The following is a 27,716-nucleotide window of genomic DNA, read 5'->3' on the forward strand; positions in this document are numbered from 1 at the left end:
CTGTTATCCTGCACTAGAGCTGCTCGGCATCTGCTATGCACCATGCTGCCACACGTCCTCTCCTCAGAGGATGAACTGCACCACGAGCCACAAGTTAACCAGTGTAAACTTCACCTGGTTCTAACGCCACAGTCCTAGACCAAAAAGATAAAGCCACTACCCAGCCGCTTATGTGCAACTTCAAAATAATGGCATGAAGAAAACAGAGCACAGCAACAACAAAGCATGACAGACTACAGTCCTTCATGGTAACACCCTCACGGCCTTCCCTCAGCCATAAATGACGCCAAACCCTAGTCATGTCCAGCCACCCTCACCCAACACCAAACGAAAATTGTATCATCACAAATCAAGCATCCCACTGAGCGTTGCACCTTGATGTCACCTCCATGCTCCATTGTCGACCTCGGCCAACCATTACCCATCACCAATTTTGCACTGGCCAACCCCTACAGCTCGGTTGTGCTCCTGCCCATGCCATTTTCCCTCTTTGTTAACATACCCTTCCCACCGTATGTAAGTTTCTCTCTCTTTTCCTCCCTCACTCTCAAGTAAATTAGTTGTTTCCTCATTACAAGCCATGCATATTGATATGGTCATGGGCTTGCAAATAGGTTCATATATTTGAAATTGGGCCATGCATATTGACAAGGGCCATGGGCTCGCATATAGGTTTTATGGGTTATATGCATATTAGGTGCAATTTTAATAGGGCTTAGGTTCACACCTATGCTTTATGAGTTTAACAAAGAGTATCAATTTTTGAGAATTTGCCCATGATAGGTTAGACCAATTTTGGGATTTAGGGAATATAGATTTTCAATATCTTAGGTGGTACTTGTTAAATGGAAGATTTATACAACTTATGTGATTTTATATAGGTGAAAATTTATACTCCCTTGACACTGCTGTGAAAAAATTCAAAAAAGTTAAAAAGTCAAGCTAAGTGGGATTCATATGCTAGATTTTGCATAAAATGATGGACTGAGGTTGATTTCATAAAAATGTGCATGATATGTCTTCAAAGGAAATGTGAAACAATCTCAGTCATGTATTCTGCATTACTCATGAAACTTTGTATAAGAAGAAAGTATTCCCTATTATGATTGGTGTAGACATGAGCTTATTTTTAACATTTTGAGTTTGAACTGTGCAAAAAGAGCAAATATAAGATTTTAAAAATTTTGCGTTAATTAAGTGAAGATGCTTTGAATCTATTTTAGATATTGTGAAGATGATATTAATTCATTCAGTATTTTGTTTGATATGATGTAGCATCTCAAAACCTTAGGCATTACTTTTTTATTATGTATCTGATTTTGTTCTGGTTCTGACATTCTACTTCTAATCAGTTTCATTAAGGCCTTGCCACGAGTAATAATAGTGGTATACGACCCTGCCACTGGTAATAGTAGTGGTATATAGCCCTTCCACGGATAATAATAATGGTATACGGCTCTTCTATGAGTACTGATAGTTGTATATGACTTTACCATGAGTAATAATAATGGTATACAACCTTGCCACTGGTGATAGTAGTGGTCTCTATATGAGTGCATACCATTTTGGTGATAGAGTGATTTATGTTCTACTTGGCTATCCCTAAATGCACAACCCTACCACGAGGGTTAAATATGGCATCTATTCTGATATGATGCTCTGATATGATGATGCTCAGTTATGTCATGCCAAACGATACTTTTGAATAAGAATATTTCTAAACTTCACTTAGTTATGTTTGATAAAATGATATAATTCTGCATTCTAAAACTAAAAATATTTTGTTATGCATTTTGAACTCTGTAAATGTTCATGTTTACATACTTGTCTATGCTATTTACTTACTGAGTTGTTGATAACTCACCCCTTATCTCCACAAACTTTTTCAAAAAATTTTGATGGCCCAGATGGAAATCCATAGTAAGAATCATGAGCAAGATTAGATGATTGTAAAGAAATAAGTGCCAAAATGGTACAAGTAATTATTAGAGAGTCATACGCAATAGATTTATTACTTTATGTTGATTTGAGTATTTTGAGACATGGATAGTTTTGAGTTTTTATGGAGATTTTAATTTGTTATGTTGAGAGTTTTCTTTGGTGTCCTTATGTAGGAACATTATATTAGGTTTGAATAAATGAATTTATTATTATTTTTTTTTTTTGGAGAATTTGGAGTATATATAATTGTGTTATAGGAGATGGTTGTAGGCGACATGAGCTAACTCCCTGGACCTACGGGACCGGGGCATTTCTTGTATATTGGCATATTCATATGACAACTTGTGTAAAATTGTATTGTAATAGTCTTAAGTGGGATAAAATGAAAATAGATTAAAGTTAGTTTAACATGGCTCGAGTGAAGCTCAAACAAAGAGTTCGCTCCACAATGCACTTGAGCAAAACCTAGATAAAGAATTCACTCAACGCTCACTCCACAGTGCTCAAGCAGTAACCCAGACTAAGAATTCTTTTAACACCCTCCCGAGCCATGAGAGACTCTTGGATATAACGCATGCTTGACACTATGCTGGAGCAAATGTTCAAAAATATGATTTTGACTAGTGTTTCAGCACCATCTTCCATTGTGGCTATAAAAGGAGACTTCAGCTCAGTTCCAAGGGGTGGAGATACAGAGCAGAAATATAGTGCTTTGTAAGAACATTGGAGAGAAATACCATTCCATATCCAAAGCTCATTCTCTCTTGGAAAATATATCTCCAGCTTACTACACTTAACATTCAAACACTATTGGGTCCATTGGTGTGGACGTGTTCATTGGTCGGAAGGGATTCCGGAGCTATCGTTAAAGCAGAGATTGAGAGGTTCTCGTGGTGAAGCTATAACAAGGCTGGAGTTTCGGAGCTGCATGGGTGCAGAGATTGAGTGAATCACTTGTAGTGTTGCAAGTCAGAATTAGCTACTACAAGCATTTTGTGAGTGTTTCTAAATTAGTTGTAACAAACGAAATTTTTATAGTAGATTTTAGGTGGTGACTTATACCTGGAGTGATTTTAAATTTTGAAGACGTTCTTCAAATGAGTTTCCACTTCGTGATCAAATTGCTATGTTAATTATTTTTTATGTGAATTGTTTCATTGATTGCCTGCTTGTTTGACAACATTTTTAAATAGCACAGCAAAACTGAATTACATCTATTCACCCCCTTCTAGGTGTTGTGTTGGGTTAGAATCATTGATTTTTCAATTGGTGTCAAAGTGGATTCACTCTACTAGGATTTAGTTCCTAAGTGTGATCCTGCATTAGTGGTTAGAATGGATAAGTCGCAATCACTCTCATCACCACCATATTTTGATGGTAGCAACTATGCCTATTGGAAAGTTCAAATGAGAGCTTTTTTGAAATCTATAAATGAATGAGTATCGTTAACTATGGCAAGAGGATGGAGATAGCTTGTTATAATCATTGATGGAGTTGAAATACCCAAAAGGGTTGAAATACCGTGTCCCCAAAGGAGTTCAAGCGAATCTCCATGTGTGAAACTAAAAATTACCCATGAAGGTACTAGGGCTATAAAGAATTCCAAACTCCAATTGTTAACCACCAACTTTGAAGAACTTAGAATGAAAGAGGATGAAACCTTTGATGAGTTCTATGCCAAATTGAATAACATTGTCAATTCAAGCTTAAATCTAGGTGACAAAGTTCCTGACAAAAGAATTGTTAGAAAAGTCCTCAGATCTCTACTTGAGAGATTCGTCCTAAAGGTTGTACGATAGAAGAGAGTAAAGACTTGGACAACATGAGAATTGAAGAATTTGTGGGTTCTCTACAAACCTATGAATATACTCTTCTACAGTCTAAGAAAAACAAGTTCATTACTTTCAACAAAGTTAGAGAAAAGTCAGATGAATCATCTAATGAATATAGCATGAGTGATAAGGAAATAGCCTTCTATGCTAGAAAATTCAGGAAATTGTTCACATCTAGAAACGAAAAGAATCAGGGAAAGAACAAGAAAATTAGTGAAAAATTCAAAGGAAATTCTAGTTCAGCAAACAGGAAAAGGAATCCTAAGAAAGACACTAGAGTTACCAAGGACAATGTATCATCAAACATTCAATGTTATGAGTGTCATGGTTTTGGACACATTCATATTGAGTGTACTAAATATAAAAAGGCAAAAGGAAAAGTAATGACTACTTCATTGAGTGATAATGAGTTTGAGTCAAGTGACTCATATGAGAATTCTTTCTTCAGAGGAAAATCTTAATTACATTGGATTCCTCTACCATGGATGAGGATAATCAATAAAAGAAAAAAAAAATTATGAACCCGCATCCCCGGTTGATTTCTCCAGCACTTCTAGTGATCGCTGCTTCTGTTGACTAGACGGTTTCTTTAACCGTGCCATGGCAGCATTGTAATTTGAATTTGTAATGGGTCGTTGACTGGATGTACTTGACAATTAAGCTCAAATGTTTTGGGTGAAGTACAAAATCAAGATTTTCATATTTTTATAAATTGAAATCACTGTTTTTAATTTTCATAATATTGATATTTGAATTTAAAGAAATTTGTAATTAGATACTTTCATTAATCTGATATTATAAAGCTAATGGTAGGACACATGTCAATCTTTGATTAAATGACATATGGCATTAGAATGTCACTTTAATTATCATCAATATGCCACGAGGCAATCCAACCATTAGAAACCTAACAGAGATTAATAGAGAGCATTTTTAAAAAAAGTTTAGGTATCAATGTTGTGAGAGTTAAAATGATGGTCTTGATTTTTTATGCATGAAAACTGAGATACTGATTTTGCAATTAATCCAAATGTTTCTTAGTAATGGGTTTCTGAGTTTAGATGTGTCGGATGTTTACATAACAAATTTAAATAAAAATGTGGATCCTAGAGTTTGGTTTGTAATTAGTGTGGAACGTGGAGCTTTGGTTTAAACTATCCAGTTGTTTTTTTATTGGATATTGGATAATTGTTTGTTGGTCTTATGTTTGGCACCGAAGTAGGAAAGATGCACTTCACCAACATATCCGCCCTTCATGCAAACCGTATAATTCACCCTTCACCAATGGGGCTTCTTTTGCTATTCCCAACAGAAGCAACGCACTTTATATAAATACACGTACACACACACACACATATATATATTTTTTAAATATTTTGTTTTTCTTTAAATTTTAAGTAGAAGCAACACATTAAAAAATGACTTACGCAAGCCCACAATCAGATAACTTAAAAAGTACTCAGTTTTGGATCTATTAAGCATTTTGCATTAAACAATAAACAAGCTAGATCAAAACTTCATGACTAACTTATCAAAAGAGAAGATGACGACACTAGTTTTATTAATGTACTCTCGCTTATAGTGGAAGAATACGTTTTACAAGTGAGCTTGGTTGGTTGGTTACAAAGAGTCTCAAAGCCAAACTCATAAAAATCTAAAGCATACGATTAAGGCCTTGTTTGGAAGTTAATTTTAATTTGAGTTTAACGTCCAAAAGAGTTTTAACTTCCAAATTAATACTCAACTCTCAAATTATTAAACTTATCTCAACTCAAAACCTCTTTACACGTGAAGTCTACAACATTTTTTAATTCAACACTTCTTTACACGCAGGACGTACAACCTTTTTCAATTTCCTATAAATACATTTAAACTCATTTTAATATCTAAATACATCTAAACTCATCTTAAGTAGACCCTACAAAACTTATTCTACAATCTCAATTCACTACAATTTATAAAAAATTCAACTTATTCTAACTCAACTCAATGTCCAAATGGAGCTTAAATGCATGAAGCGATAACTTTTTTAAAAGATAGAAGAATAATAATTGAAAAGCACATGGTTTCCAGCTCATTTACATCAGCTAACATGCAACCTAGGTTGGAAAAATTCCTTTGCTTCATAATTTATCAACAAATTTTCAAACTCTTTTTAATGCCGTCAATGCCTACGTAAGATGGCCATAATTTATCAACAAAAATACTTATAGATCGTACTACTACGATCAACGGCTACAAGAGAGAGAACAAACACCGGCATTGAAAAAAAAAAAAAAAAAAAAAGACAAAACTATCTCCCAGAAAAAAAAAAAAAAAAAAAAAAAAAAAAAAAAAAAAAAAAACAAGACAAAGCAAATTTAAAATAGCAAATGCCTGAGGAAATCAGCTTAGAAAATGAGAATCAGAGAGAGTATTTCCAACAACACTGAATGAACTCACCAACTACATTTTTAAAGTTTCAAATCTCTAATAACTTTAATTAAGTTATTTAAAGTTGTAGAAGGCAAGAGCAAAGTAACTGACTGCTAAATTCATAGTGCGTTCACATTGAGCATATAATAAAGTTTTTTAATAACAAACTTAATAAATATACTCTAAAAACTGCAATTGATATTTCCATTTAATATACCATGTGCTGAAAATCTTACATCAAAATTAAAGCAACAAGTAACGTCAAATGTCTTGAAAACATGCTTGCCCACAAAACTGTGATCAGAAACTTTCAGACAAGACTCCAAGGATCATATATGTTGATCACTAACACCAACAGCCAACAGGGCTTAAGTCCATATATGGATGTGTGGGGAGAAAAGTTCCACTAGAATAACAACCGTTTGTGAAAATATACAAACAAAGATGTTACCTTTGCAAGCTGAGATTCTTCCAGTTTCGGATACTCCTGTTCCATTCATGCAGAAAGACATTCTGTAAATCAGATGCCCATAGGTTTCATGACCAAAATTTTGGTGCAGCTGCCTCGTGACCTTTGACGAAGAATCTGGAACCGATCAGCTTGCGGTTTCTATTTCTGGCCGAAAAGTGGATCCGGAGAGAGGAGAGGACCAGAAGAATTCTTTCATTATTTCTAACAAATCCCGATGACACATTCTGTAAATCAGATGCCCAGAAGTTTTAAGACCAACATTTCAGTTCACGCCACCAGAGCCCACACCTGCTGCCTCGTAACTTTTGACGAACAATCTGGCATCGATCAGCTTGATTGTTTGGTTGGAGTAAGAAAATTGTGCAGATGAAATAACCAAGGCACAAAAATATTACCTTAAAGAGAAACCTTCTGCGTCAGCATTTGGTGCGAGTCGCAGCGACAGCTTCACGTCCGCAGATTCACATTTAATCTCATGCCATACGATAATCACATGCAGACCAGCATTATCTGGAAACCATCATTACATTGTTAAATCGTCATCATTCATGTAGCAATTATGTACCATAATTTTAAAATTTGAAACAAAATAATAAGGTATGGGAGTCGTTAAAATCTAGCGCGCCTGCGCAGCAGTCTCTTTTCTTCAGAGTAGTTGATCAAATGTCAGGACCCAGGTCAGTTAATCTCTATGCCAGTTCAAAGGAGAAGAGAAAGAAAAACACTTGGAGCCATAACTGCAGAGCAACAAAAGAAAGTGAAGGGCAGCCCAAATTAAGCTTTTAAGTCCAAAATCAAAGTGGTTTGGTCTCAATTAAGGTAATTTTGTAACAATGAACATCTACCGGGTGCTAGCCAAATTAAGGTAAACTATCTCAGCTCAATCCGCTCAAGAGTGGCCTAAGTCATATTTGGGGCTATATTATAAAAGTACTAGCTAACGATATGATTGGAATCCCATTACCTGGTTGCTAAGAAGGCAGCGAAACAGCAAAGAAAGTTGAAGATTGCACCTTTTAATTACCACCCAAATTTAAGCTCTAAATCCAAATCTTCCTTCTGGATTCTCGTCGTCATTCCCTAACTCCGAAATTCTGATGCCCGTGGTTGAGGCATGCTTCTTTTGTTGAGGTACCAAATGGATTCCAGGTTGCGCAATCATATTCATCACGTACGATGCCTCTTAACAAGGTGATAATCATCATTTAAATCTACCCATTTTTCAACTTCTTCGCTGGATGCATCAAAATGGGCACCAGCATCTTCGTGGAGCCAACCTGCATGATCTCTTACGTTCCCTTCATGCTTCTTTACCAAATGGACCCCAACACTTTTAAACACCACGAGCTCTGAATCACATTCAAATCTAAACCTTGAAATGTCCCCTTCAATGTGAGGCATCACAGAGCATCCCATCCATACATGGTCAGAGTCCGTCCAATCAAATGTTATATGTTGAGTACATAAGACATGCCAAAGCCATCCATCATGGATTCTAACACAAATTTCAGTCTCCTCCATTCCTGGTTTAATGATCCTAAATCCAATAACAACACATAAAATAATTTCTTCTATGTCATCACAATAGTGCGGCCCATTAATATCATCTATTTCACACGAATTACTATTATCGGCCTCCCTCCGATAGCTGAACCAGCTTGGAATCCCCTTTCCTGAAAATATAATGCCCATGATTCTAGCTTCAAGGTGGTCTTCCCGATTTTGTTCCTTAGAATCTCTCTGTTATAACAATATAAAAACATTATCAGCAAGACAAGTAATAAACCAAGGTCGCACACAAACACGTTGAAAAAGAGAGGAAAATATACATACCTCTTCCCATGACGGAAGCATCATATTCACAAGAAGTTTAAGGCATCCATGCAAGTCAATCTTTAGGCCACTTGAATTCCTTCCATTGTTATTAAAAAATATTTTAGATAGTTCTGCAAAACTTTTCAATGACGTGCATCCCCGAGCTTCTACTTTTGCTATACTCAATGGAAGAGGTAAAATTTCTGCAAGTTGCTTGCAATTGTTCAAGCAAAGGTTTTTCAACCCTGCAAATCTGACGCCTTGAGGAAAGAAAACAATATCACTCCCACTTAGATCTAACTCAACCAGAGTGGGAAAGTAGTTAGCATCCGTGAAGAAATTTGATTCTGATAGGCAACAGAATTGAAGACTTAAAGCTAGTGGTGCCCAATTCGCGCTTGAGGAGGAACCATCATTAAAAATGCTTGAATTTATCGAAGTCAATTCTGCACTTGATTCAATTTCATATTGGCCTTTACACACAACAGATGCCGTGCTTTGTGTACCATCCTCCTCCACCTCTCTAATGTTTATTGCTTGTGAACAACGGTCGAGTTTGAGAGAACATAGACGGTGCAACTGATGAATGCTAGATGGGAGATGCACAAGGTCTTTGCAGTCTCTTGCAGATAAACGTTCAAGTTTAGTGAGCTTTCCAATTGATGTTGGTAGCTCTTTTATTCCAGTACCATTTAGATCAAAGGATTGAAGTTCAGTGAGCTTCTCAATTGATGAAGGCAGCTCTGTTATGCTAGTGCCGCGAAGACATATATGATATAAAAATTTCATTTCACACAAAATCTCGGGAAAGTCTTGAAGACTCGAGCAATCATAAAGTTGAAGCAAACATAGAGATCTCAACTTGAAACTTTCAGGAAAAATCCTAAGCTTGGAGCATCCATTAACAAGAAAATCCGAAAGCTTATCAAGGAATCCAACGGAACAATGAACCTCAACTAAATTCTCACAATATTGGAGATGCACCTTCTTTAAATTTGCGCTACTCGAAAGATCGGGTATTTTTGTCAAGAATTTAGAAAAAGATAAGTCCATTTCTCTCAAGTTCTGTCCAAATAAAATAAAATAAATCTATTCAATGAAGTAGTTTCTTTCATAGTTTTAAAGAAATAAATATTTAAAATAATAATTGTACCTTGAGTTTTAGGCCATCCAACTTCTTGATGAGGCTATGTCGCATTCGAAATATACAGAGATTATTTCCATTAAAATTAGATGGCAAAGATGACGACGAATATTTACTCCAACGAAGCATTCTTAACTCATTAGAGAGATATTTCGGTACTCCAGAGATTTGTGCGTTATGATTTATAAACAGTCGAAGATTCTTCATGTTCATAAATGCCTTGGAACGCAGGCGTATCTCGTCATGGCCTCCAGGAAAGTCTAACGAAATCCCTTCAATGTTGTTTGTTCCCTAGAAAGAAAAGGCACACCGCACAAATTATGAAAACACAAATCAAATCATAAAGTTCTTCCTTTATTACCGCAGGCTAAAATCACGAAAACACAGAGAAACCAAAACAAATTAAACATAAATTAATGAAATGGAAAACTTAATAAATTAGTTTTCAAAAAATCAAATCAATTAACATTATAAAATAAAAATAGAAAAATACTATTAAAAAAAAAAAAGAAACCTTAATATTAGAAAATTATAAGAATAAGGAAAAAGCTAATAATGTCAGGAAAAAAAAATAAAAATTAATGTCGCCCTTGTGTGTTGCGGCTACAAGGCCACCACACTGGTGGCTCTGGACTGCCACAACTACGGGCCGGCGGTGGCCCCTTCTTAATTTAAGTTTTTTTTTTTTCCCTATTTTTCTATTTTATTTATCTAAATTAACTTTAACAGTAAACTACAGAAAGTTTAACGGAAGCATGTATATAAAAAAGGTTATGATATACATACAGCGCCTCTTTTCAAATCCATGTTGCAATCAACTAAAGCAAACATGCCACTTTAACGAAAATAAAATTTCATTTTACAAAACTGTTCTTAATTTAATATGAAATTATAAAAGAGTTGTATATTAATCATTTTCCATATAGAAAACTACTAAAACTTTAAACAACAGTGTTGAGATGCGTGGAGTCATATTTAGGGTATAAAAGAAAATATAATATGATATACTTCACCATTTTTAACTTCATCATTTTTCTGGGAGGTTTCACTTGTGAAAATAACCAAATATAAAATTAAAGGGATTTTGTTAGTGTGATATTCTTACCGTATTTTCTTCTAATACATGGCGAACATCTTCATGAAACCACAATCTACTACGTTCGCCAGGTTTGCCAGGTGATTCCCGTCGAACAATTTCTTTACCCATTTTTTGCAATAAGTCATGCATCACCACATATCTGTCAAAACTGATGAGACTCTTATCTTTAAGCCTTGCAATGCCCAAAGATGCTGAAAAATGACAAGTGTCTAGTATTTCCATGACATATTCAACTGACTCCCCATTGAAGAAACATGCAATGTCAAGGAAAATATCCTTTTCATTATCATCTAGCCCGTCATAGCTTATTTTAAAAATTTCATAAATATCCTTGTGAGGACTTCTTTCATACTTTTTAAATGCACTTTCCCATTCTTGTATACTTCTATCATACAAAGCTGAACCAAGCACTACAAGAACTAGTGGAAGGCCCTTAGCATAATCTATTATACGTTTTGTGAGTTCTACATAACTTTCAACTGGCCTGTCTCTTTTAAATGCATGCCAACTAAATAGCTGAATAGCTTGGTTGTCGTCCAATCCCTGCACTTCGTACGTTGAATCAACTTGATTACCAGAAGTTAATAGACGTTGATCTCTTGTTGTTATTACTATTCTACTTCCTGGACCGAACATATTTTTATCACCAACTAATCCTTGTAATTGGTGCGACTCATTCACATCATCAAGAATTAGAAGTATCCTTTTAGAGCAAAGCCTATGCTTTATATTATTAGTACCTCCAACACAGCCAATATTAAAACTTCCAAAAGTTTGGAGCAGCGTACCAAGAAGTCTTTCTTGCAGTTTGACCAGACCGTTCACTTGACAAGAAATCTCCCTAACATTTTCTAGAAAACATCTAGCTTCAAATTGGTTTCCAATTGAATTAAAGACTGCTTTGGCGATAGTTGTTTTACCGACTCCACCAATTCCATAAATCCCTATCATGAGAGTAATGTCATTCCTTCCAATTCCTAAACAAGTATTCAAGTCTTTTAGACGAGACTCTAGTCCAATTGGATATTCAGCAATGTCTAACTTGTATGTAGATTTAACTATTTGTGAGTCCACCCGTTGAATGATTTTATGCATAAATTCATATTCATTCCTGCCAATACAAGGAAAAAGAACATTCAATGAGTCACATTTTTCACATAAAAAGATATAGAGTTTCATTGTATATAAGTTAGTGTTTCAACACATCAATTATAGTGTCACCCATTACAACTACGAAAAAGTTAAAAAAAAAACAGAGACTAATATATAAATTATTATAACAGCTGGTGTAGAAGATCTTCCACAAGGTCTAGTTACAAGATTTTTTTTTTTTTTTTTTAGATTTGCTTACTCAATACCAATAAATTAGTATGAAACGAATAAAAATGAAACAAAAAGACACCATTGGGCCACTAGGGAAAAACAAGTTTCACTACAATTTGCAACTCTAAGGCTATGTTTGGATAGTGGAGTGATTTCATATTTTATCAATATTTTTTTTATTACTTTTCATTGCTATTAATTACTATTCAATATTTTATTATTATTTTTCACTATTTTTAACTACTATTTACCAATATTCAATATTTCATCATATCATTTGAGATCCTCACTATCCAAATGTAACCTAAATTACAATGTCATCTTTTCATTTCCCCTTACAGGTCTCATCTTTTCATTTTTTTTCTCCCCTTCACGAGTCTTCGCTTACCAACCTTGTCTTTGGCTTTTGCCGACAGTCCTCGTCAGCTCTAACTACTTTTCCACTCACCTCTCACCTCACCACTTTCTTTTTCCTCTTCTTTTACAAGTCACTCAGCACACACTCAAAGCAACCACACAACATAAAGCGCAAAAAGCTAAAATGACAGACTAGTATATTGAAAAGATGGAACCAAAACGCACAGCATTGGCTCCCCGCTTAAACGAACAGCTTCAATACACTCTTTAAAACTCAGCGTCCCATTTATTCCTTCAAACGGCGTCATCACTCTCCAAGCTCCAAACGGCACCATAACGAGATTCAACTTCTTCTTCACTTCAATCCTTCAACAGACCATTGCAACAGCTTCACTTCATCCCCTAACCCAACTCACCCAGTTAGGTTCCTAACATTCTCCCCCCCTTAAAGCACCTTGCCCACAAGGTGTCGTTATGCTCCAATACTGCCTTTGTAGCTGAGACAAGTTTCTTGAGCTGACCATAACATATTCATCGATGGCAGCATATCAAAATAAATCTTGAATTTTGAAAAGCATATATGCCTCTCCTTCATGCTCCACCACAATAACATTGTCTCAAAAGAGATGCCATCAATCTTTTCTAATATTTGAAGCATGTCAGATGTGTACACTAGCTCCTTGTTTGGAGATTTAGATCAAACACAACCCGTCTAAGATGATTTCATACCGCCAAAGTTTCTTGTATCTCCAAACGTCTTATGAAACACTTTAGTATTTCACTTCATCTCATAGTTTCTTTAGACTGTTCATTGTTGAACAAGTCACAAAGACCGAGCCGCTCATGTTCCCTACCCACCAATCAATCAGCATCTCCCAGTACTGACCTTGTCTTCTCCTTTTCTTTTTCTTTTTTTAATTTATTTAATGTCTGTTATTTCCCAACTTTTTTCGTTTTCTAGAACCTATATTATGGGTGGGTAGTAGGATCTAACCTATCCGGTCTTAGGATAAAATTTTGGGCTGAATTGATATTTATCGATTTTATATTTTTTAAAATTAATTACATATCCATTATTCTTCTAAATTAATACTCTAATTTTATCAGTTTGGTCTAATTTTTTTATTTTAATGTATTATATAATATAGTATATTATAATATATAATGATATGGTATTAGTATAACTATTAATATACACTATATGATATTAGTATAACTATTAATATAATAAATAAAATGATATAAGATTTTAAAATTTATTATTATATTAATTAGTAATTTATCATATAATACAAAACTATTTTATATATAATTATATATTATATATCAAAATTATATACAATAGAAAAAATTAAAATATATATATGAAAAAGTCTGGTTCGATCTGGTTTTAAAAAAAGAAAAATTCAAACTTGACCAATTTTAACCGGTTTTAATAAAAATAAAACCAGTACCAGACTGAACCAAACTCGAGAATGGACCAAACCTATCGGTTTGGTTCGATCCGGTCTAGTTTACCACCTGTTCACCCCTTTTTTAACCCCTAGCGGGTAGTTTGATCTTCTTTTCTTTTTAGAGAATTGGTAGTTGAAGTTGTGAATGTGCAAGTGTCGTACAAACATTTTAAAAAAAGTAAATAAATACAGAATTCGTATGAAAAAAGAGTTTTGCTACATATAGTTACTTTTGCTTACTTCTTGTGTATTCCACTGAAATAATTGGCCAAAACAATTATTTTATATTAAAAAAAGTAACACAGCTAATCATATTAGTAGAGTGCATAAAAGAGTACGCAAAAGTAATTGCATAAAGAGTTTTTTATAAAAAAATTAACTTTTTAATAATGGATTTTACTTTTTTTTTAAACGACTGTACGACATTTGCGTACTATACAGCTATACAGATAATGATTTTATTTAGAATTGTGTAATTTTTATCCATAATTGATCATTTTGGGAAATTTCAAATTAAATAAGTTGGAGAAAATATAAACTTACGAGTTTTCTAAACTATAATTAATAATTAGAATGGTGTATTTTATACTGATAAAAAAATAATAACTGAACAATTTTTCAAACTTATTTAATGCCGTAAATGCGTATGTAAGGTTCGGAAGAATTTGTTTTTCGGGTCGGAAGGGGACTTTTCGGACCAGTGACAGTAATTGGCATTTCTCCAGGATTGGTTGAACCTAAGGGCAAAAAGATATTACCTTTAACTGAAAACCTTTCTTCTCAAATCTGCCAATGATCTCAACTTGAATTAATCAAAAATAGTTAATCATTAATGGGGATTGTTATGTTCACATATGTTTGAGATCATAGCTAATTGTATCGTGAAGACTGATGTGCATGTGTTTATCATTTTTCAATATATTGGTATAAGGTGGACAAAGCCCAATAAAGTCCACCATGGTTATAAGGCCCCTGTCCCTTTAATATTAAACGAGAAAGACAATAACGAAAATAAGTATAGATGTGTGCATTCATAAAGTAGCAAGGAAAGGAAAAACAGAACGACAAAACCAGCACTGTTCATGTCCTGCGACATCCTTTGGTATCTGAAGGTATTGGAGCCTTAAGAGTACTGGACATTGGGCTAATTTAATATCGTATACATGCACAGGAACTAATATTCCCTTTTACACTGCCCACTTATGTTTCTTCATTTTCCACTTGGCTTCTTCCTTTCTCCATCTACTATTGGACTTAGCTGGACGAGCTGATCATCACCATTATTGCTTGGATAGTTGCTACCTGTGCGTTCATCACAAAAAATATCTAGGAAGCATTTGAGGGTCGTAAAAAATCCCAAAACTAAAGTCATAAAAAAATAAAGCGTAAAGCTCATAAAATCCTACATCGCAGTAGTTGGTTTGTAATCTAAAATTTTTTTTATATGTATCAAGTTAAAAATGTAATTTTTATTTGATGAATGAATAAAATTTGCTTCCCATAAAAAAATAAATAAAAAGTCTAAAGCCTAATTGAAGGGGATAAAATATCCCACGTCTAAGACAGGCTCAACCCACCAGAAAGAGAGAGCAAAGGAGGACAATGAGGGCACAATGAGAATGAGTATGTCAAAAGAAAGGCAAGGAAATGATAAGAGAGAAATGAAAAAAAAACAAAACAAAAAAGAAAAGAAGATGTTAGACTAGCAAAAGGCGGTCAATCCTTATCACTCTCTATAAGCACATAGAAAGAGTAGTAGGATAAAAGAAAACAGTCAAATGATTTCTAGGGGAGCTTCGAATTCTTTTTCAACCTCTTAAAAGGGACTCCAGTGAGAACATATTTTTCAATAGATATATTCAAGATCTCCATTATAGGGTGAGAATGAGAGATGACGAGAAACTGTAAATAAACTTATTATATTTAAATAATTTTTTAATTTTATAATATTTTTATTTAATTTTTTCTCTAATATTTTTTAAAATCTAATAAAATATTTTAATTTAAATAATTTTATTACTATTTACAAATATTCCATTATAAGGCCTCGTTTGGAGATTTAGATCAAACACAACCCATTTAAGATGATTTCATACGGCCAAAGTTTCTTGTATCTCCAAACGTCTTATGAAACACTTTATTTCACTTCATCTCATAGTTTCTTTAAACTGTTCATTGTTGAACAAGTCACAAAGACCGAGCCGCTCATGTTCCCTACCCACCAATCAATCAGCATCTCCCAGTACTGACCTTGTCTTCTCTTTTCTTTTTCTTTTTTTAATTTATTTAATATCTCTTATTTCCCAACTTTTTTCGTTTTCTAGTACCTATATTATGGGTGGGTAGTAGGATCTAACCTATCCGGTCTCATTTAGGATAAAATTTAGGTCTGAATTGATATTTATCGATTTTATATTTTTTAAAATAAATTAAATATCCGTTATTCTTTTAAATTAATATTTTAATTTTATCAGTTTGGTCTAATTTTTTTATTTTAATATACTATATAATATAGTATATTATAATATATAATACTATAGTGATATATTATAATATATTATAATATATAATGACATGGTATTAGTATAACTATTAATATACACTATATGATATTAGTATAACTATTAATACAATAAATAAAATGATATAAGATTTTAAAATTTAATATTATATTAATTAGTAATGTATCACATAATACAAAATTATTTTATATATTATATATAAAAATTATATACAATAAAAAAAATTAAAATATATATATGAAAAAGTGGTTCGGTCCGGTTTTAAAAAAAGAAAAATCCAAACTTGACCGATTTTAACCGATTTTGATAAAAATAAAACCAGTACAAGACTGAACCAAACTTGAGACTGGACCAAACCCATCGGTTTGGTTCGGTCCGGTCTAGTTTACCACCTGTTCACCCCTTTTTTAACCCCTAGCAGGTAGTTTGATCTTCTTTTCTTTTTAGAGAATTGGTAGTTGAAGTCGTGAATATGCAAATGTCGTACAAACATTTTAAAAAAATAAATAAATACAGGATTCGTATGAAAAAAGATTTTTGCTACATATAGTTATTTTTATTTACTTCTTGCGCATTCCACTGAAATAATTGGCCAAAACAGTTATTTTATATTAAAAAAAATAACACAGCTAATCATATTAGTTGAGTGCATAAACGAATACGCAAAAGTGATTGCATATAGAGTTTTTTATAAAAAAACGATTGTACGATATTTGCATACTATACAGCTATACAGATAATGATTTTATTTAGAATTGTGTAATTTTTATTCATAATTGATCATTTTGGGAAATTTCAAATTAAATAAGTTTGAGAAAATATAAACTTACGAGTTTTCTAAATTATAATTAATAATTAGAATGGTGTATTTTATATTGATAAAAAAAAATAATAACTGAACAATTTTTCAAACTTATTTAATGCCGTAAATGCGTATGTAAGGTTCGGAAGAATTTGTTTTTCGGGTCGGAAGGGGACTTTTCGGGTTGAACAGTGACAATAAGATGTCCATAATTTATCAGCAAAATACTTATAGATGGTAATACTAAGATCGACGGCTACAAGAGAGATAACAAGCATTGGCATTTCTCCAGATTGGTTGAACCTAAGGGCAAAAGGATATTACCTTCAACTGAAAACCTTTCTTCTCAAATCTGCCAATGATCTCAACTCTTACCAACCTGAAGGCCAATGCTAGGTGCACATCAAAATGTGCACACCAGTGTAAATGAGAATTTTTTTTTAAAATTTTTAATCATTAAGAAAAATATATAAATTAATTAATAGTCACTTCTTTAATTATTAAGAAAAATAATTAAAATATATAAATTGACACATTTGATGGATATATTTAAAAGTCATACTATTATTTTCCACTTGAAATGCAGATAAATGCCGTAGAAAATCAAGCTACTTCTTTGTTACCTAAAATGACAGCCCAAATTAAGCTTTTGAGTCTTAAATCAAGTGGTTTTGGTTAAGGTAATTTTGTAACAATGAACTTCTACGTGCTGCTAGCCAAATTAAGGTAAACTATCTCAGCTTAATCTGCTTTTATTGAGGGTACCAATTGGATTCATCACAACACCTCTTACCAAAATGAGCATGGCCAACATCTTCGTGGAGCACACCAACATCAGTATGATCTATTGCCTTCTCTTCATGCTTCTTTACCAAATGGACCCCAACGAGCTTTGAATCACATTCAAACTTCAACCTTGAAGTGTACCCTTCATGGTAAGGCACTACATAGCATGCCATCCATACATGATCTGAGTCTGTCCAATCAAATCTTATATGTTGAAAACATATGAAATTCCAAGACCTTCTATCATGGATTCCAACAGGAATTTCATTCTCCACCAATCTTAGGTTGATCCCAACTCTAAATCCAATAACAACACAAAAAACAATTTCTTCTTCGAAATCCCAATGTTGTGGCCCATTACTATATAATTCACACAGATTACAACCATGCATCTCCTTGCGAAAGCTGAACTAGCTTAGAATCCTCTTTCTTGGAAATATAATGTGCCGTATTACTCTAAATCCGTATACCCAATTTCATTCATTGGAATGTTCCTTAGAGTGTTCAATTATGCTGTGAATGTAATGTTTAGACGTCTAGATGGATGTATGGTAGTAATATGTGACATTCCTACGTCAATGATCTTTTGGCGGCACTACCAAATAGCTAGATTTTGAAAAACACAACTAGCAAGCATATTGTTGTGGGTAGGCGGGTGTTCAACAGTCGGTCTGGACCTAAAAAATCGATTGGACAGGACCGGTCCGGTCTAAAAATGTGTGGACCGATTGAAATTCAGTCCAGTCCCGGGATCTACGAATTTTGGACCGAATGGACTGAACTCTATATATATGTTTTAAAAATTATTTTTATATAGTAATTATATAAGTTAATGATATAATTTTCATCTAATTTATTATCATTGACCATATAAAATATTTTTTTAATAAGTTAGTTACATAATCTACATTAATAATTTACTTAATTTTAATTTAATAATTCAAATAATTTTTTATTAATTTATTTGAGTAAAAAAAATAAAGAAATAAAAAATAGTTAGTTGGACCAACAGGACTGGACCAGTCTGAACGGACCGACTAGATGTCTGGTCTAGGAAAAATAATGGACTAAAAATTTCAATCCATCACCGGACTGACTAGACCAAACCGTTTTCACCCCTAGATGTGGCATATATAATGTTTCCATGGCGATAAATTGAACAATATCGATCTTCCTAAGGCAAAGAACAACAAAAAAATTAAAGAAAAATATAGGGAGATGCTTGAGGTTGGTCACGAATCCTAAATCATGTGTAGATACGTTTAGATATGTTAAATACATTGGATATAACATGTCTAATGGAGCCGTCTTTTAAGTATGCTAAAAAATGTTATTATTTACTTTATTTTTTAATAGATGTGATATTATAAAAAATTTATAAAAAAAATCGCATCTAAATAATTTTCCCCACGAGTAAACATGATTAACTTTGAAAAAGCATATGAAAATCTTAGAATCTATATATATATATATATATATTGGTTTGATGGATAGAAACACCCTCAATTTGTAATTCTTTTTTTTTTTTCAACAAACTTGCATTGAATTAAAATACAGAATACAATAGGAGAGAGCATAGGATCCTCTAGATTCTTAGTTTGGAAAAGTTGAAACATAGCCGAAAAGTTAGAATTGGATAGTTCGGATCGCTGGCTGCATTTAGGAATGCGCGACGAAGACGGCATCTATTCTACATGCGCCGAATCAAACATAGTAGAAGGATCAAGATTCGAAGGATTCGAAGGTGGGGAGTGTATCCAACTGTGCAGCACTTGTGAGCTACACCCTCAATTTTGCACGTACTGTTGAACACATGATATAAGACATGTTGGACACCATTGCCTTGGTCATATCATTTATGTGCAAATGGTAAAAATAAATGTCCTACTAAAATGTCATTTTAGTTCAAACGCATTATAAACAATCATAAACCAAACCCGACAAATTTATAGTATATATATATACATAAAAGGAAAGCAACCACAATATTGTTTCTACAAAACTTCTGACATGACTTGATACATCTGGTTATTCTCTTGCAAAACATGATAAACAAGACAAAGTAATCATTTAGCCTAATAAAATTATTAAAACAGTTCTAGTTTCTACAAGATCAGGCAGTGACACACCACCAAATATGTAAGCCAAAAAAAAATAACACATGATATTTTCCAATTTAATTCTTGAAAATAGACTCACAGTATGCAGATGAAGTCCAGTAACATTAACTCAAATGCAACTGTCATTTCTTGGTTTGCAACAAATGAAACTTCACTTAAAAAGGTGATTCTTCATGAGGGTGAGTGCTGTGACAACCTTGATTCTTGACCCATATGGTAGCGATGCAGTTGCAGTTGTGAACTGGCCTTGTTGAAAGAAAGCAAACACCAAGACAGTACATTAGCAATTCTTAAAAGAAGATGATAAAGAGTGCAACATCATCACCTCAAACTTAGACCTAACAAATACCTGTTATTGCCTTTGTATCGGCAGCAGTTCCTGCTCCACAACAATATATGTTTGGTGCCATATAATGAATCTTTTCACAGTTCTTTTCAGTGATTATGGGTCCTTCAATGGTTCTTGTATTTGCTCCAAGAATGATATCGTCCTGAATATATGTTGAATAAGAGTAAAACATTAATCAAATACATAATCTGGATGTGATAACAGGAAAATACTTCAATTGTAGTTTTTTCAAGCTGAAATTGATGAATAAAAAGAAATTTGTATGCTTCAAAATACCTGGATTATCAATCCAAGGAGTCTTCCACTTCCCTTTATAATTGGGGTTCTTAATTTTCTGTCAAAGTCAAAAAGAGTAATTTTATCAGAAACTACAAAGAAGAATAAAGTTTCAAGCTTTTTAGGTTCCGTAGAGAGTTTCCTTATTTCACATCCTCTTCTTCGTCCAAATGATCAGGCTTATAATGGAAAAGAATAGTGAGATGTTTTCACCATCTTTAATATTAGTTTTAATGCTTTTCAAAGGCATCATGTCACAAAATAGGAGCAGTCAACATAAAATAAAGCAATCTTTTGGATTGCAAACTAAGATCCAAAAGGTGCCCAGTTTTGTCAACATTATTAAAGCCAAACAGCAATTCACAGCAAGGCTAAGGCTTCTCAAGCTAAACTAACCCTTTTCGCTTTTGGGTCAGGAACCTCTGCTGAAATTGAATCATATCCTTGCAACAACCAAGTTAAACATATTTTCAACACAAAATGAAAATTGCTAGAATTTCAATATATCTCATAATACAAACCCCAATTGATCAAGAAGTTACAATACCTCGTATTCTTCAACCATCCATGTTCAAAACATTATTCAAAGTTTTCTCTAAATGAAGAAAAAACACTATTTTAAAAATATAATTATTAAAAAAATCATAGGAAAATATATGATATTTGAAAATGAATCTTACCATTTTCTAGCTTATAGCTTTCGGCATCTTCCATCAAGTCTTGGAAGTCATGATTAATGGAGGGAGCTTTCAACCAATTTTGTATGCAAATAAAAGCTTCAACTGTTTTGGGTGCCAACGAGTTTTGAAATTAATCTTACACACGACCCCAAAGCTGATCAATATCGACACAAAAGCAATAGTAGAGATGGGAAAATGAAGCATCTTCAACACTTGAAAAACTGATGCACTGGTTGATCCCAAACAAGAGTTTAGCAAAACAGAACAAGGCTATAATAGTAAGTGAAGTTCAATTCATTATTTCCTATCAATGCTCAGCTAGACAACAAAGTTAAAGTTGTCTCCTTGTATATCATTAACATAAAAATCAATCTACGTCACAAATATGATGAAAGAAAAAATAAACTGGTAGCACGACAGAATTACTATTAGTTATTCCTCTGTTGTGATCATTAATGGGATTCATCCTAAATTAGTAAAACTTAAATTTCTAGAAACCAGACTATTTTTTTTTCTTTTTTTGGTATTATTAATTTCAAATATATAGTTCTTGTTAAATTATGTATTTATTGAATAATTAGAGATAGTAGAAAACATTTTCTATATATGATATTTCTGGAGCATATAGATTCATGAGTACTATTTAAATATTACTTGAGTGTACATGAAGCATTTCGAAAGAAAAAGCATGTGTGATGATTTGGAATGTATGGTAAAGAATGTGAATCTAATTTTTAAAAGCAAATCTCTGACCAAGACCGACCCTAGCTAAGGTCCTTTACTCATCATTTTCTACACCACACATTACACTTTTTTTTTTAATTTTATATTTTTTTATTCTTGCTAAATTAAAGGAATACTTCTACTCATCATTAATATACCATACATTTATAAAGAAAAAAATAACAAATAAAAAATTATATGTAGTGTGTGGTGTAGGGAATGATGAATAAAATTTTTCGTCTCCAAATGGGAGAAGTACCAAACTCCCCACTCCTATATAAAAATAAAAATACTGACCATAACTCATGAATTATGATATTTACCTCTCGACCCTCATCTAATCAAGAAAATATATACAAATTTTCACTTCCTGTCGCATTTGTGCAAATCACAAAAACACAGAGAAAATCCCAAAAACAGACCCATTAATTTGAAAAGAGTACTGGCAAATGGAATTTCATGTGCAAAAATTGTGGAGATGAAATAACCAATGCATAAAAAAGAAATAAATTTCCATAAATTTAAGATATACCTTCTACGTCAGCATTTTATGCAAGTCGCAGTGACAGCTTCATGTGATCTACAGATTCTTTATCCACACTTAAAGCTATAAAATTCTACATGAACAATTGTTTGGAAGCATGGATAGTGATATGTTTGGTTCAGTCCAGATTCCATCTTCTCAAGTTCATGCATCTCCCTATCTCAAGAAGGCAGCAAACAGCAAAGAAAATTGAAGATTGTACTTTTTAATTTCAACCCAAGTGTAAGCTCTAAATTCATATCTTCCTTTGGATACTGGTCTTCATTCTCTAGTTCCGTTATTGTGATGCCCATGGTTGAAGAATGTGACCTCTTTTGTTGAGGGCACCTATTGGGTTCCACGTTGCAATCATATTCATCATCACGACGCCTCTTACCAAATATTTCATTCGGATTCCCATCATCTTTCTCTAATTCCAAATCTTCATTTGGATTCTCATTGTCATCCTCCAGTCCGTCATAGCTTATTTTAAGAATTTCATAAATATCCTTGTGAGGACTTATTTCATACTTTTCCAATGCACTTTTCCATTGTTCTATATTTCTATCATACAAAGCTGAACCAAGCACTGTAAGAGCTAGTGGAAGGCCCTTAGCATAATCTATTATACGTTTTGTGAGTTCTACATAACTTTCAACTGGCCTGTCTCTTTTAAATGCATGCCAACTAAATAGCTGAATAGCTTGGTTGTCATCCAATCCCTGCACTTCGTACGTTGAATCAACTTGATTATGACAAGTTAGTAGACGTTGATCTCTTGTTGTTATTACTATTCTGCTTCCTGGACCAAACCAATTTTTATCTCCAGCTAATCCTTGTAATTGGCACGACTCATTCACATCATCAAGAATTAGAAGTATCCTTTTAGAGCAAAGCCTATGCTTTATAACATTAGTACCAGCTCCAACACTGCCAATATGAAAACTTTCAAAGTTTCCTAAGACAGCACGAAGAAGTTTTTCTTGCAATTTGACCAGACCATTTTCTTGACTTGAAATCTCTCTAACATTTTCTAGAAAACATCTATCTTCAAATTGGTTTCCAATTGAGTTAAAGACTGCTTTGGCAATAGTTGTTTTACCAACTCCCCCAATTCCATAAATCCCTATCACAAGTGTAATGTCATTCCTTCCAATTCTTAATTTAGTATTCAAGTCTTTTAGACGAGACTCTAGTCCAATTGGATATTCAGCAATGTCTAACTTGTATGTAGATTTAACTATTTTTGAGTCCACCCATTGAATGATTTTATGCATAAATTCATATTCATTCCTGCCAATACAAGAAAAAAGAACATTCAATGAGTCACTTTTTTCACATAAAAAGATAGAGTTTCATTATATATAAGTTGGTGTTTCAACACATCAATTATAGTATCACCCATTACAATTACCAAAAAGTTAAAAAAAAAAAAAAAAGACTCATATATATATAAATTTTTATATATACTAGCTGGTGTAGAAGATCTTCCACATGGTCTCGTTACAAGATTTTTGTTTTTTAAGATTTCCTTACTCAATACCAATAAATTAGTATGAAACTAATTAAAATGAAATAAAAAGACACCATCGGGCCACTAGGTACAACCAAGTTTTGCTACAATTTGCAACACGGCCAGATTACAGTGGGCTACGACTACCACAAAATTAAGGAACTATAGAAGCAAATACAGGTGTTCATAACAGCACAAGCAATCTTGTAGGAAAAAAAATCGGCACATTGCACGGATGCACAAACCATAACCAATGTAGCACAATAAATGTAGAGATACCAAACCTACCCAAAGCATGAGTCAAACCAGTGCAAGGACAATAAACAATTGGGAAGGCCAGTTGATTCATGAACAGTCTATGGCTCATGTGGTGGCTGATGGATAATTGTGCTTCCATTTTATACTCTACTTAATTAATTATCTAGGAAACACTACATTGAAGATTTTGGATTTATGTACGTTCTTGTTTGTTTGTAGGGTTTTACATTAAAAACATTTTTTTTCAGTACATTTATTGCTTCAAGTGTGATAAAGTTTCTGTTAGCTATAATTGGTGTGCTTCTCCTACATATGGATATGCCTAGAAAATAATGGATTTGGAACTTCCTATTTGAGAAATGAATTGAAAAAGCTTAAGTTGTAATATCTGATCGGTTATGAGCCTAGAATGGCATGCACTTATGCAATTTAAAAATCTGTTAAAATTTGTAAGAAATTAGGGATCACGTACGGCCTTAATTAGCACCTGGAATTATTTAAAAAAAAAATTAAAAGATAGAGGGAAGCTCGAGAGAACTTATAGCTAGCAAGCAGGTGACATTAATCCAAAATTTTAAAATCTATAGTGACATATATAAATGTGCTAGTTCAATGTTAAATCCTTCTATAAAAGAGCTTAAGGACTTGTTTGGGTGTAAGGTGATTTTCGTGTAGAGTGTATGTGTTTGTGAAATAGTTGTAAAACTTAAAAACTGTTTAAGACTATAGTTTGATATAGTTTTAAAAAAGTGGTGAGACCTATCATAAAATCATGTCTAGATATGAAAAATATATTGATGAAGTATTGAGAGATGATATAATAAATAAACATTTTATAAGTTAATTACTTTTTCGAAAGAGAGAACCATACTTGTACTGTTGCATAGCCTCTGGCCTAACAGTGGCTGCACCATTGGCGGCCAAAAAACTCGGTTTGACGTGGTGTCTAGCCACCCTATGGGATGGTTTTCTTATGAATATGTGAAAATGGTTTCTCGAGTTTTTAATGCTTTATAAAATATTGAGCAGTTTTAAGACTATAGATCATGTTATCTGTTTGGAAAAAAAAAAAAAAACAGTTTTTAACTTAAAGATTATCTTTGAATTTAGAGACAGTTTTGTTTGCCAAACATGGCATTATATAAATGAAGTTTATAAACTCGTGTATTGAAGTGAAAAAATTAAATTTCTTTTAAAATAAAAATAAATTTAAAATTTGATTCCTCACATAAATTTAAATAATGATTTGGGAAAATGATAGTAATTATGAGTTTGTTCCCTCATTTTTTAAAAAGTTGGGTTAAAAAATTGATCACATGTCATTCAAAAATTATATGTTTCACACATGCTCAAAAAACACATTATAATTTTTTAAATAAACAATTTCATTTGAAGAACAACTTTATTATTAATTAATATAATAGTTAAAGAAGTACCCGTCTTCCAAATGTTCTCCAGCCAAACTGCCAACCTCTTGTAGGGCTTCCTTCCACCTCTGCACCTTCGGATCTTCCTTGAACCTCTCTTGATGTTTAGCTAATGCTTTTCCAAAACTTCCTCTCTGATTTCGTACTTCTGACGGATCCACATGGTAAAATACTGGTAGAACAATCTGTTGTTTTGTTTCCTTACATTCAAGGATCTGCGTTAGTTCCTCCAAACACCATGAGGATGATGCATAATTTGAAGATAATACAATAATAGAAATTATTGACTCCTCAATAACTTTGAGAAGTGTGGGTGAAATTGTCTCCCCTCTTTCGAGATCTTTTTCATCTATGTAGGTATGGATTCCCAGATGTTTCAGAGCAGAATATAGATGGGCAACAAAAGTATTGCGAGTATCTTCTCCTCTAAAACTCAAGAATACATCGTAAGACCATTTAGGAGCGGAAAAAAGAGAAGACGAAGAAGAGGGTGAAGTACGGAATGCCATTGAATTGAAGAGAGTGTATGCAATTCTGAGTGAGATAAAAGTTCAAGACGTCCACTCTCTTTAAATAGAGAAGCAGATGCAGCTTTGCACAATTATTTATTGGAAAAGGAAAAACAAATAAAAAAAAAAAAAAAAATGAGGAGAAACTTCTTCGTAATTTTCAAACCACTGAATGTTTTGATTACAAAAACGCGTCATCAGAACTATTGAATGAAAAAACACGCTTACAAAGCCCCACACACGTGAAGCTCACACAAAACACATTATTATCAAAGCCACACAAACGTACTTGATCGTGATGCTTCACATACTGATTGGACATTTACTTGTGTTAATTCACATATATGGCAATGCAGACTCCGTTGCAGAAAAATGACGTTTCTCTTACTCTTCTTTGTAAATAAAATAAATAAATGAACAAGTTTTAAACTTTTTTAAGATGGCTATATATTAAATGTTATATTAAAAAATGTTAAAAAAATGATAATACATAAAACATCTTTCACATAGCTGTGCAGTGGTTGTGATAATAAATAAATAAAAGATGGCAATTGATTAATGGCTTTCACTGCATACGATGCCAGCCTTGGCCCCCACAAGCATGACTACAGCCTTTGCAGCTTTCGGTGGGATTTGTCGTTTGCGTGGACTCAGAAGGCCTTGTAAGTCTCTGTTCAAATTACATTGGCCCCGCATTAATATAAACTTGTTGACAATTTCCATTTGGATTCGTGGAAATCTCAGGCCACTGAACCTTTGATTACAAAAACGCGTCGCTGTACGTATACAAAGCCCCACACACGTGATGCTTCACACATATAAAATAAGAGCAGAGAGGCCTTCAAACTTCTTTAATGCCTATGTAAGATGGCCATATATAATCTGATTTGATTATTTTCGAAATTCCTGATTCATGTTAATTAATCATTTTGATTACAAGTTATATTCTTTTGTTTAGTGCTCAGGTGATATTTTGACTGTTTAGTTTAAACATATAGCCATGGGTTGTATGGGATTGCTAGGAAATTGTACGTATAACAGACATAGAATGAAATTTCAAAATATCGGTATGGCCTGGGGGCTTGACAAAACAAAGGGTCGATTCATTTTTATCGGGTAATTAGTGGAGGCATATGTCTTCGGCCCCTCCACCCCCACTCTGTCTAAAAGAAGTGCGCAGGGAAAAAGAGAGATAGAAGATCACATGGGCTACACCAAGATCTGCCATAAAGTAGCAAGGAAAGGAAAAACAGAACGACAAGACCAGCACTGTTCATGTCCTGCGACATCCTTTGGTATCTGAAGGTATTGGAGCCTTTGAGTACTGGACATTGGGCTAATTTAATATCGTATACATGCACAGGAACTAATATTCC

At 33.4% G+C, this 27,716-nt stretch overlaps 2 protein-coding genes across 10 annotated transcripts; both read right to left on the reverse strand.

Moving 5' to 3' along the window:
• Positions 1-6,366: 6,366 nt before the first annotated feature.
• Positions 6,367-26,455, reverse strand: LOC122299133 (TMV resistance protein N-like). 7 transcript variants are annotated; one of them, XM_043109134.1, is made up of 7 exons: positions 25,841-26,455; positions 10,725-11,829; positions 9,629-9,910; positions 8,494-9,540; positions 7,625-8,400; positions 7,056-7,170; positions 6,367-6,962 (listed from the first exon to the last, which is right to left on the reverse strand). In XM_043109134.1, the coding sequence occupies exons 1-5, from the start codon at positions 26,338-26,340 to the stop codon at positions 7,828-7,830; spliced, it is 3,507 nt and encodes a 1,168-aa protein (XP_042965068.1). In that variant the 5' UTR covers positions 26,341-26,455; the 3' UTR covers positions 6,367-6,962; positions 7,056-7,170; positions 7,625-7,827. The 7 variants fall into 7 exon arrangements, with proteins under 7 accessions (XP_042965068.1, XP_042965067.1, XP_042965069.1 ...); XM_043109133.1 differs by having other exon boundaries at positions 6,367-6,977; XM_043109135.1 differs by having other exon boundaries at positions 6,367-6,991.
• On the reverse strand, positions 19,890-22,818 carry LOC122299139 (proteasome subunit beta type-7-B-like). 3 transcript variants are annotated; one of them, XM_043109145.1, is made up of 6 exons: positions 21,388-22,818; positions 21,255-21,302; positions 21,104-21,150; positions 20,708-20,765; positions 20,432-20,573; positions 19,890-20,323 (listed from the first exon to the last, which is right to left on the reverse strand). In XM_043109145.1, the coding sequence occupies exons 2-6, from the start codon at positions 21,270-21,272 to the stop codon at positions 20,238-20,240; spliced, it is 351 nt and encodes a 116-aa protein (XP_042965079.1). In that variant the 5' UTR covers positions 21,273-21,302; positions 21,388-22,818; the 3' UTR covers positions 19,890-20,237. The 3 variants fall into 3 exon arrangements, with proteins under 3 accessions (XP_042965079.1, XP_042965077.1, XP_042965078.1); XM_043109143.1 differs by having other exon boundaries at positions 19,890-20,328; XM_043109144.1 differs by having other exon boundaries at positions 19,890-20,328; positions 21,255-22,818.
• Positions 26,456-27,716: the final 1,261 nt, after the last annotated feature.

The sequence above is a fragment of the Carya illinoinensis genome, chromosome 16 (genome assembly GCF_018687715.1).
Source record: "Carya illinoinensis cultivar Pawnee chromosome 16, C.illinoinensisPawnee_v1, whole genome shotgun sequence".
NCBI classification, from domain to species: Eukaryota; Viridiplantae; Streptophyta; class Magnoliopsida; order Fagales; family Juglandaceae; genus Carya; species Carya illinoinensis.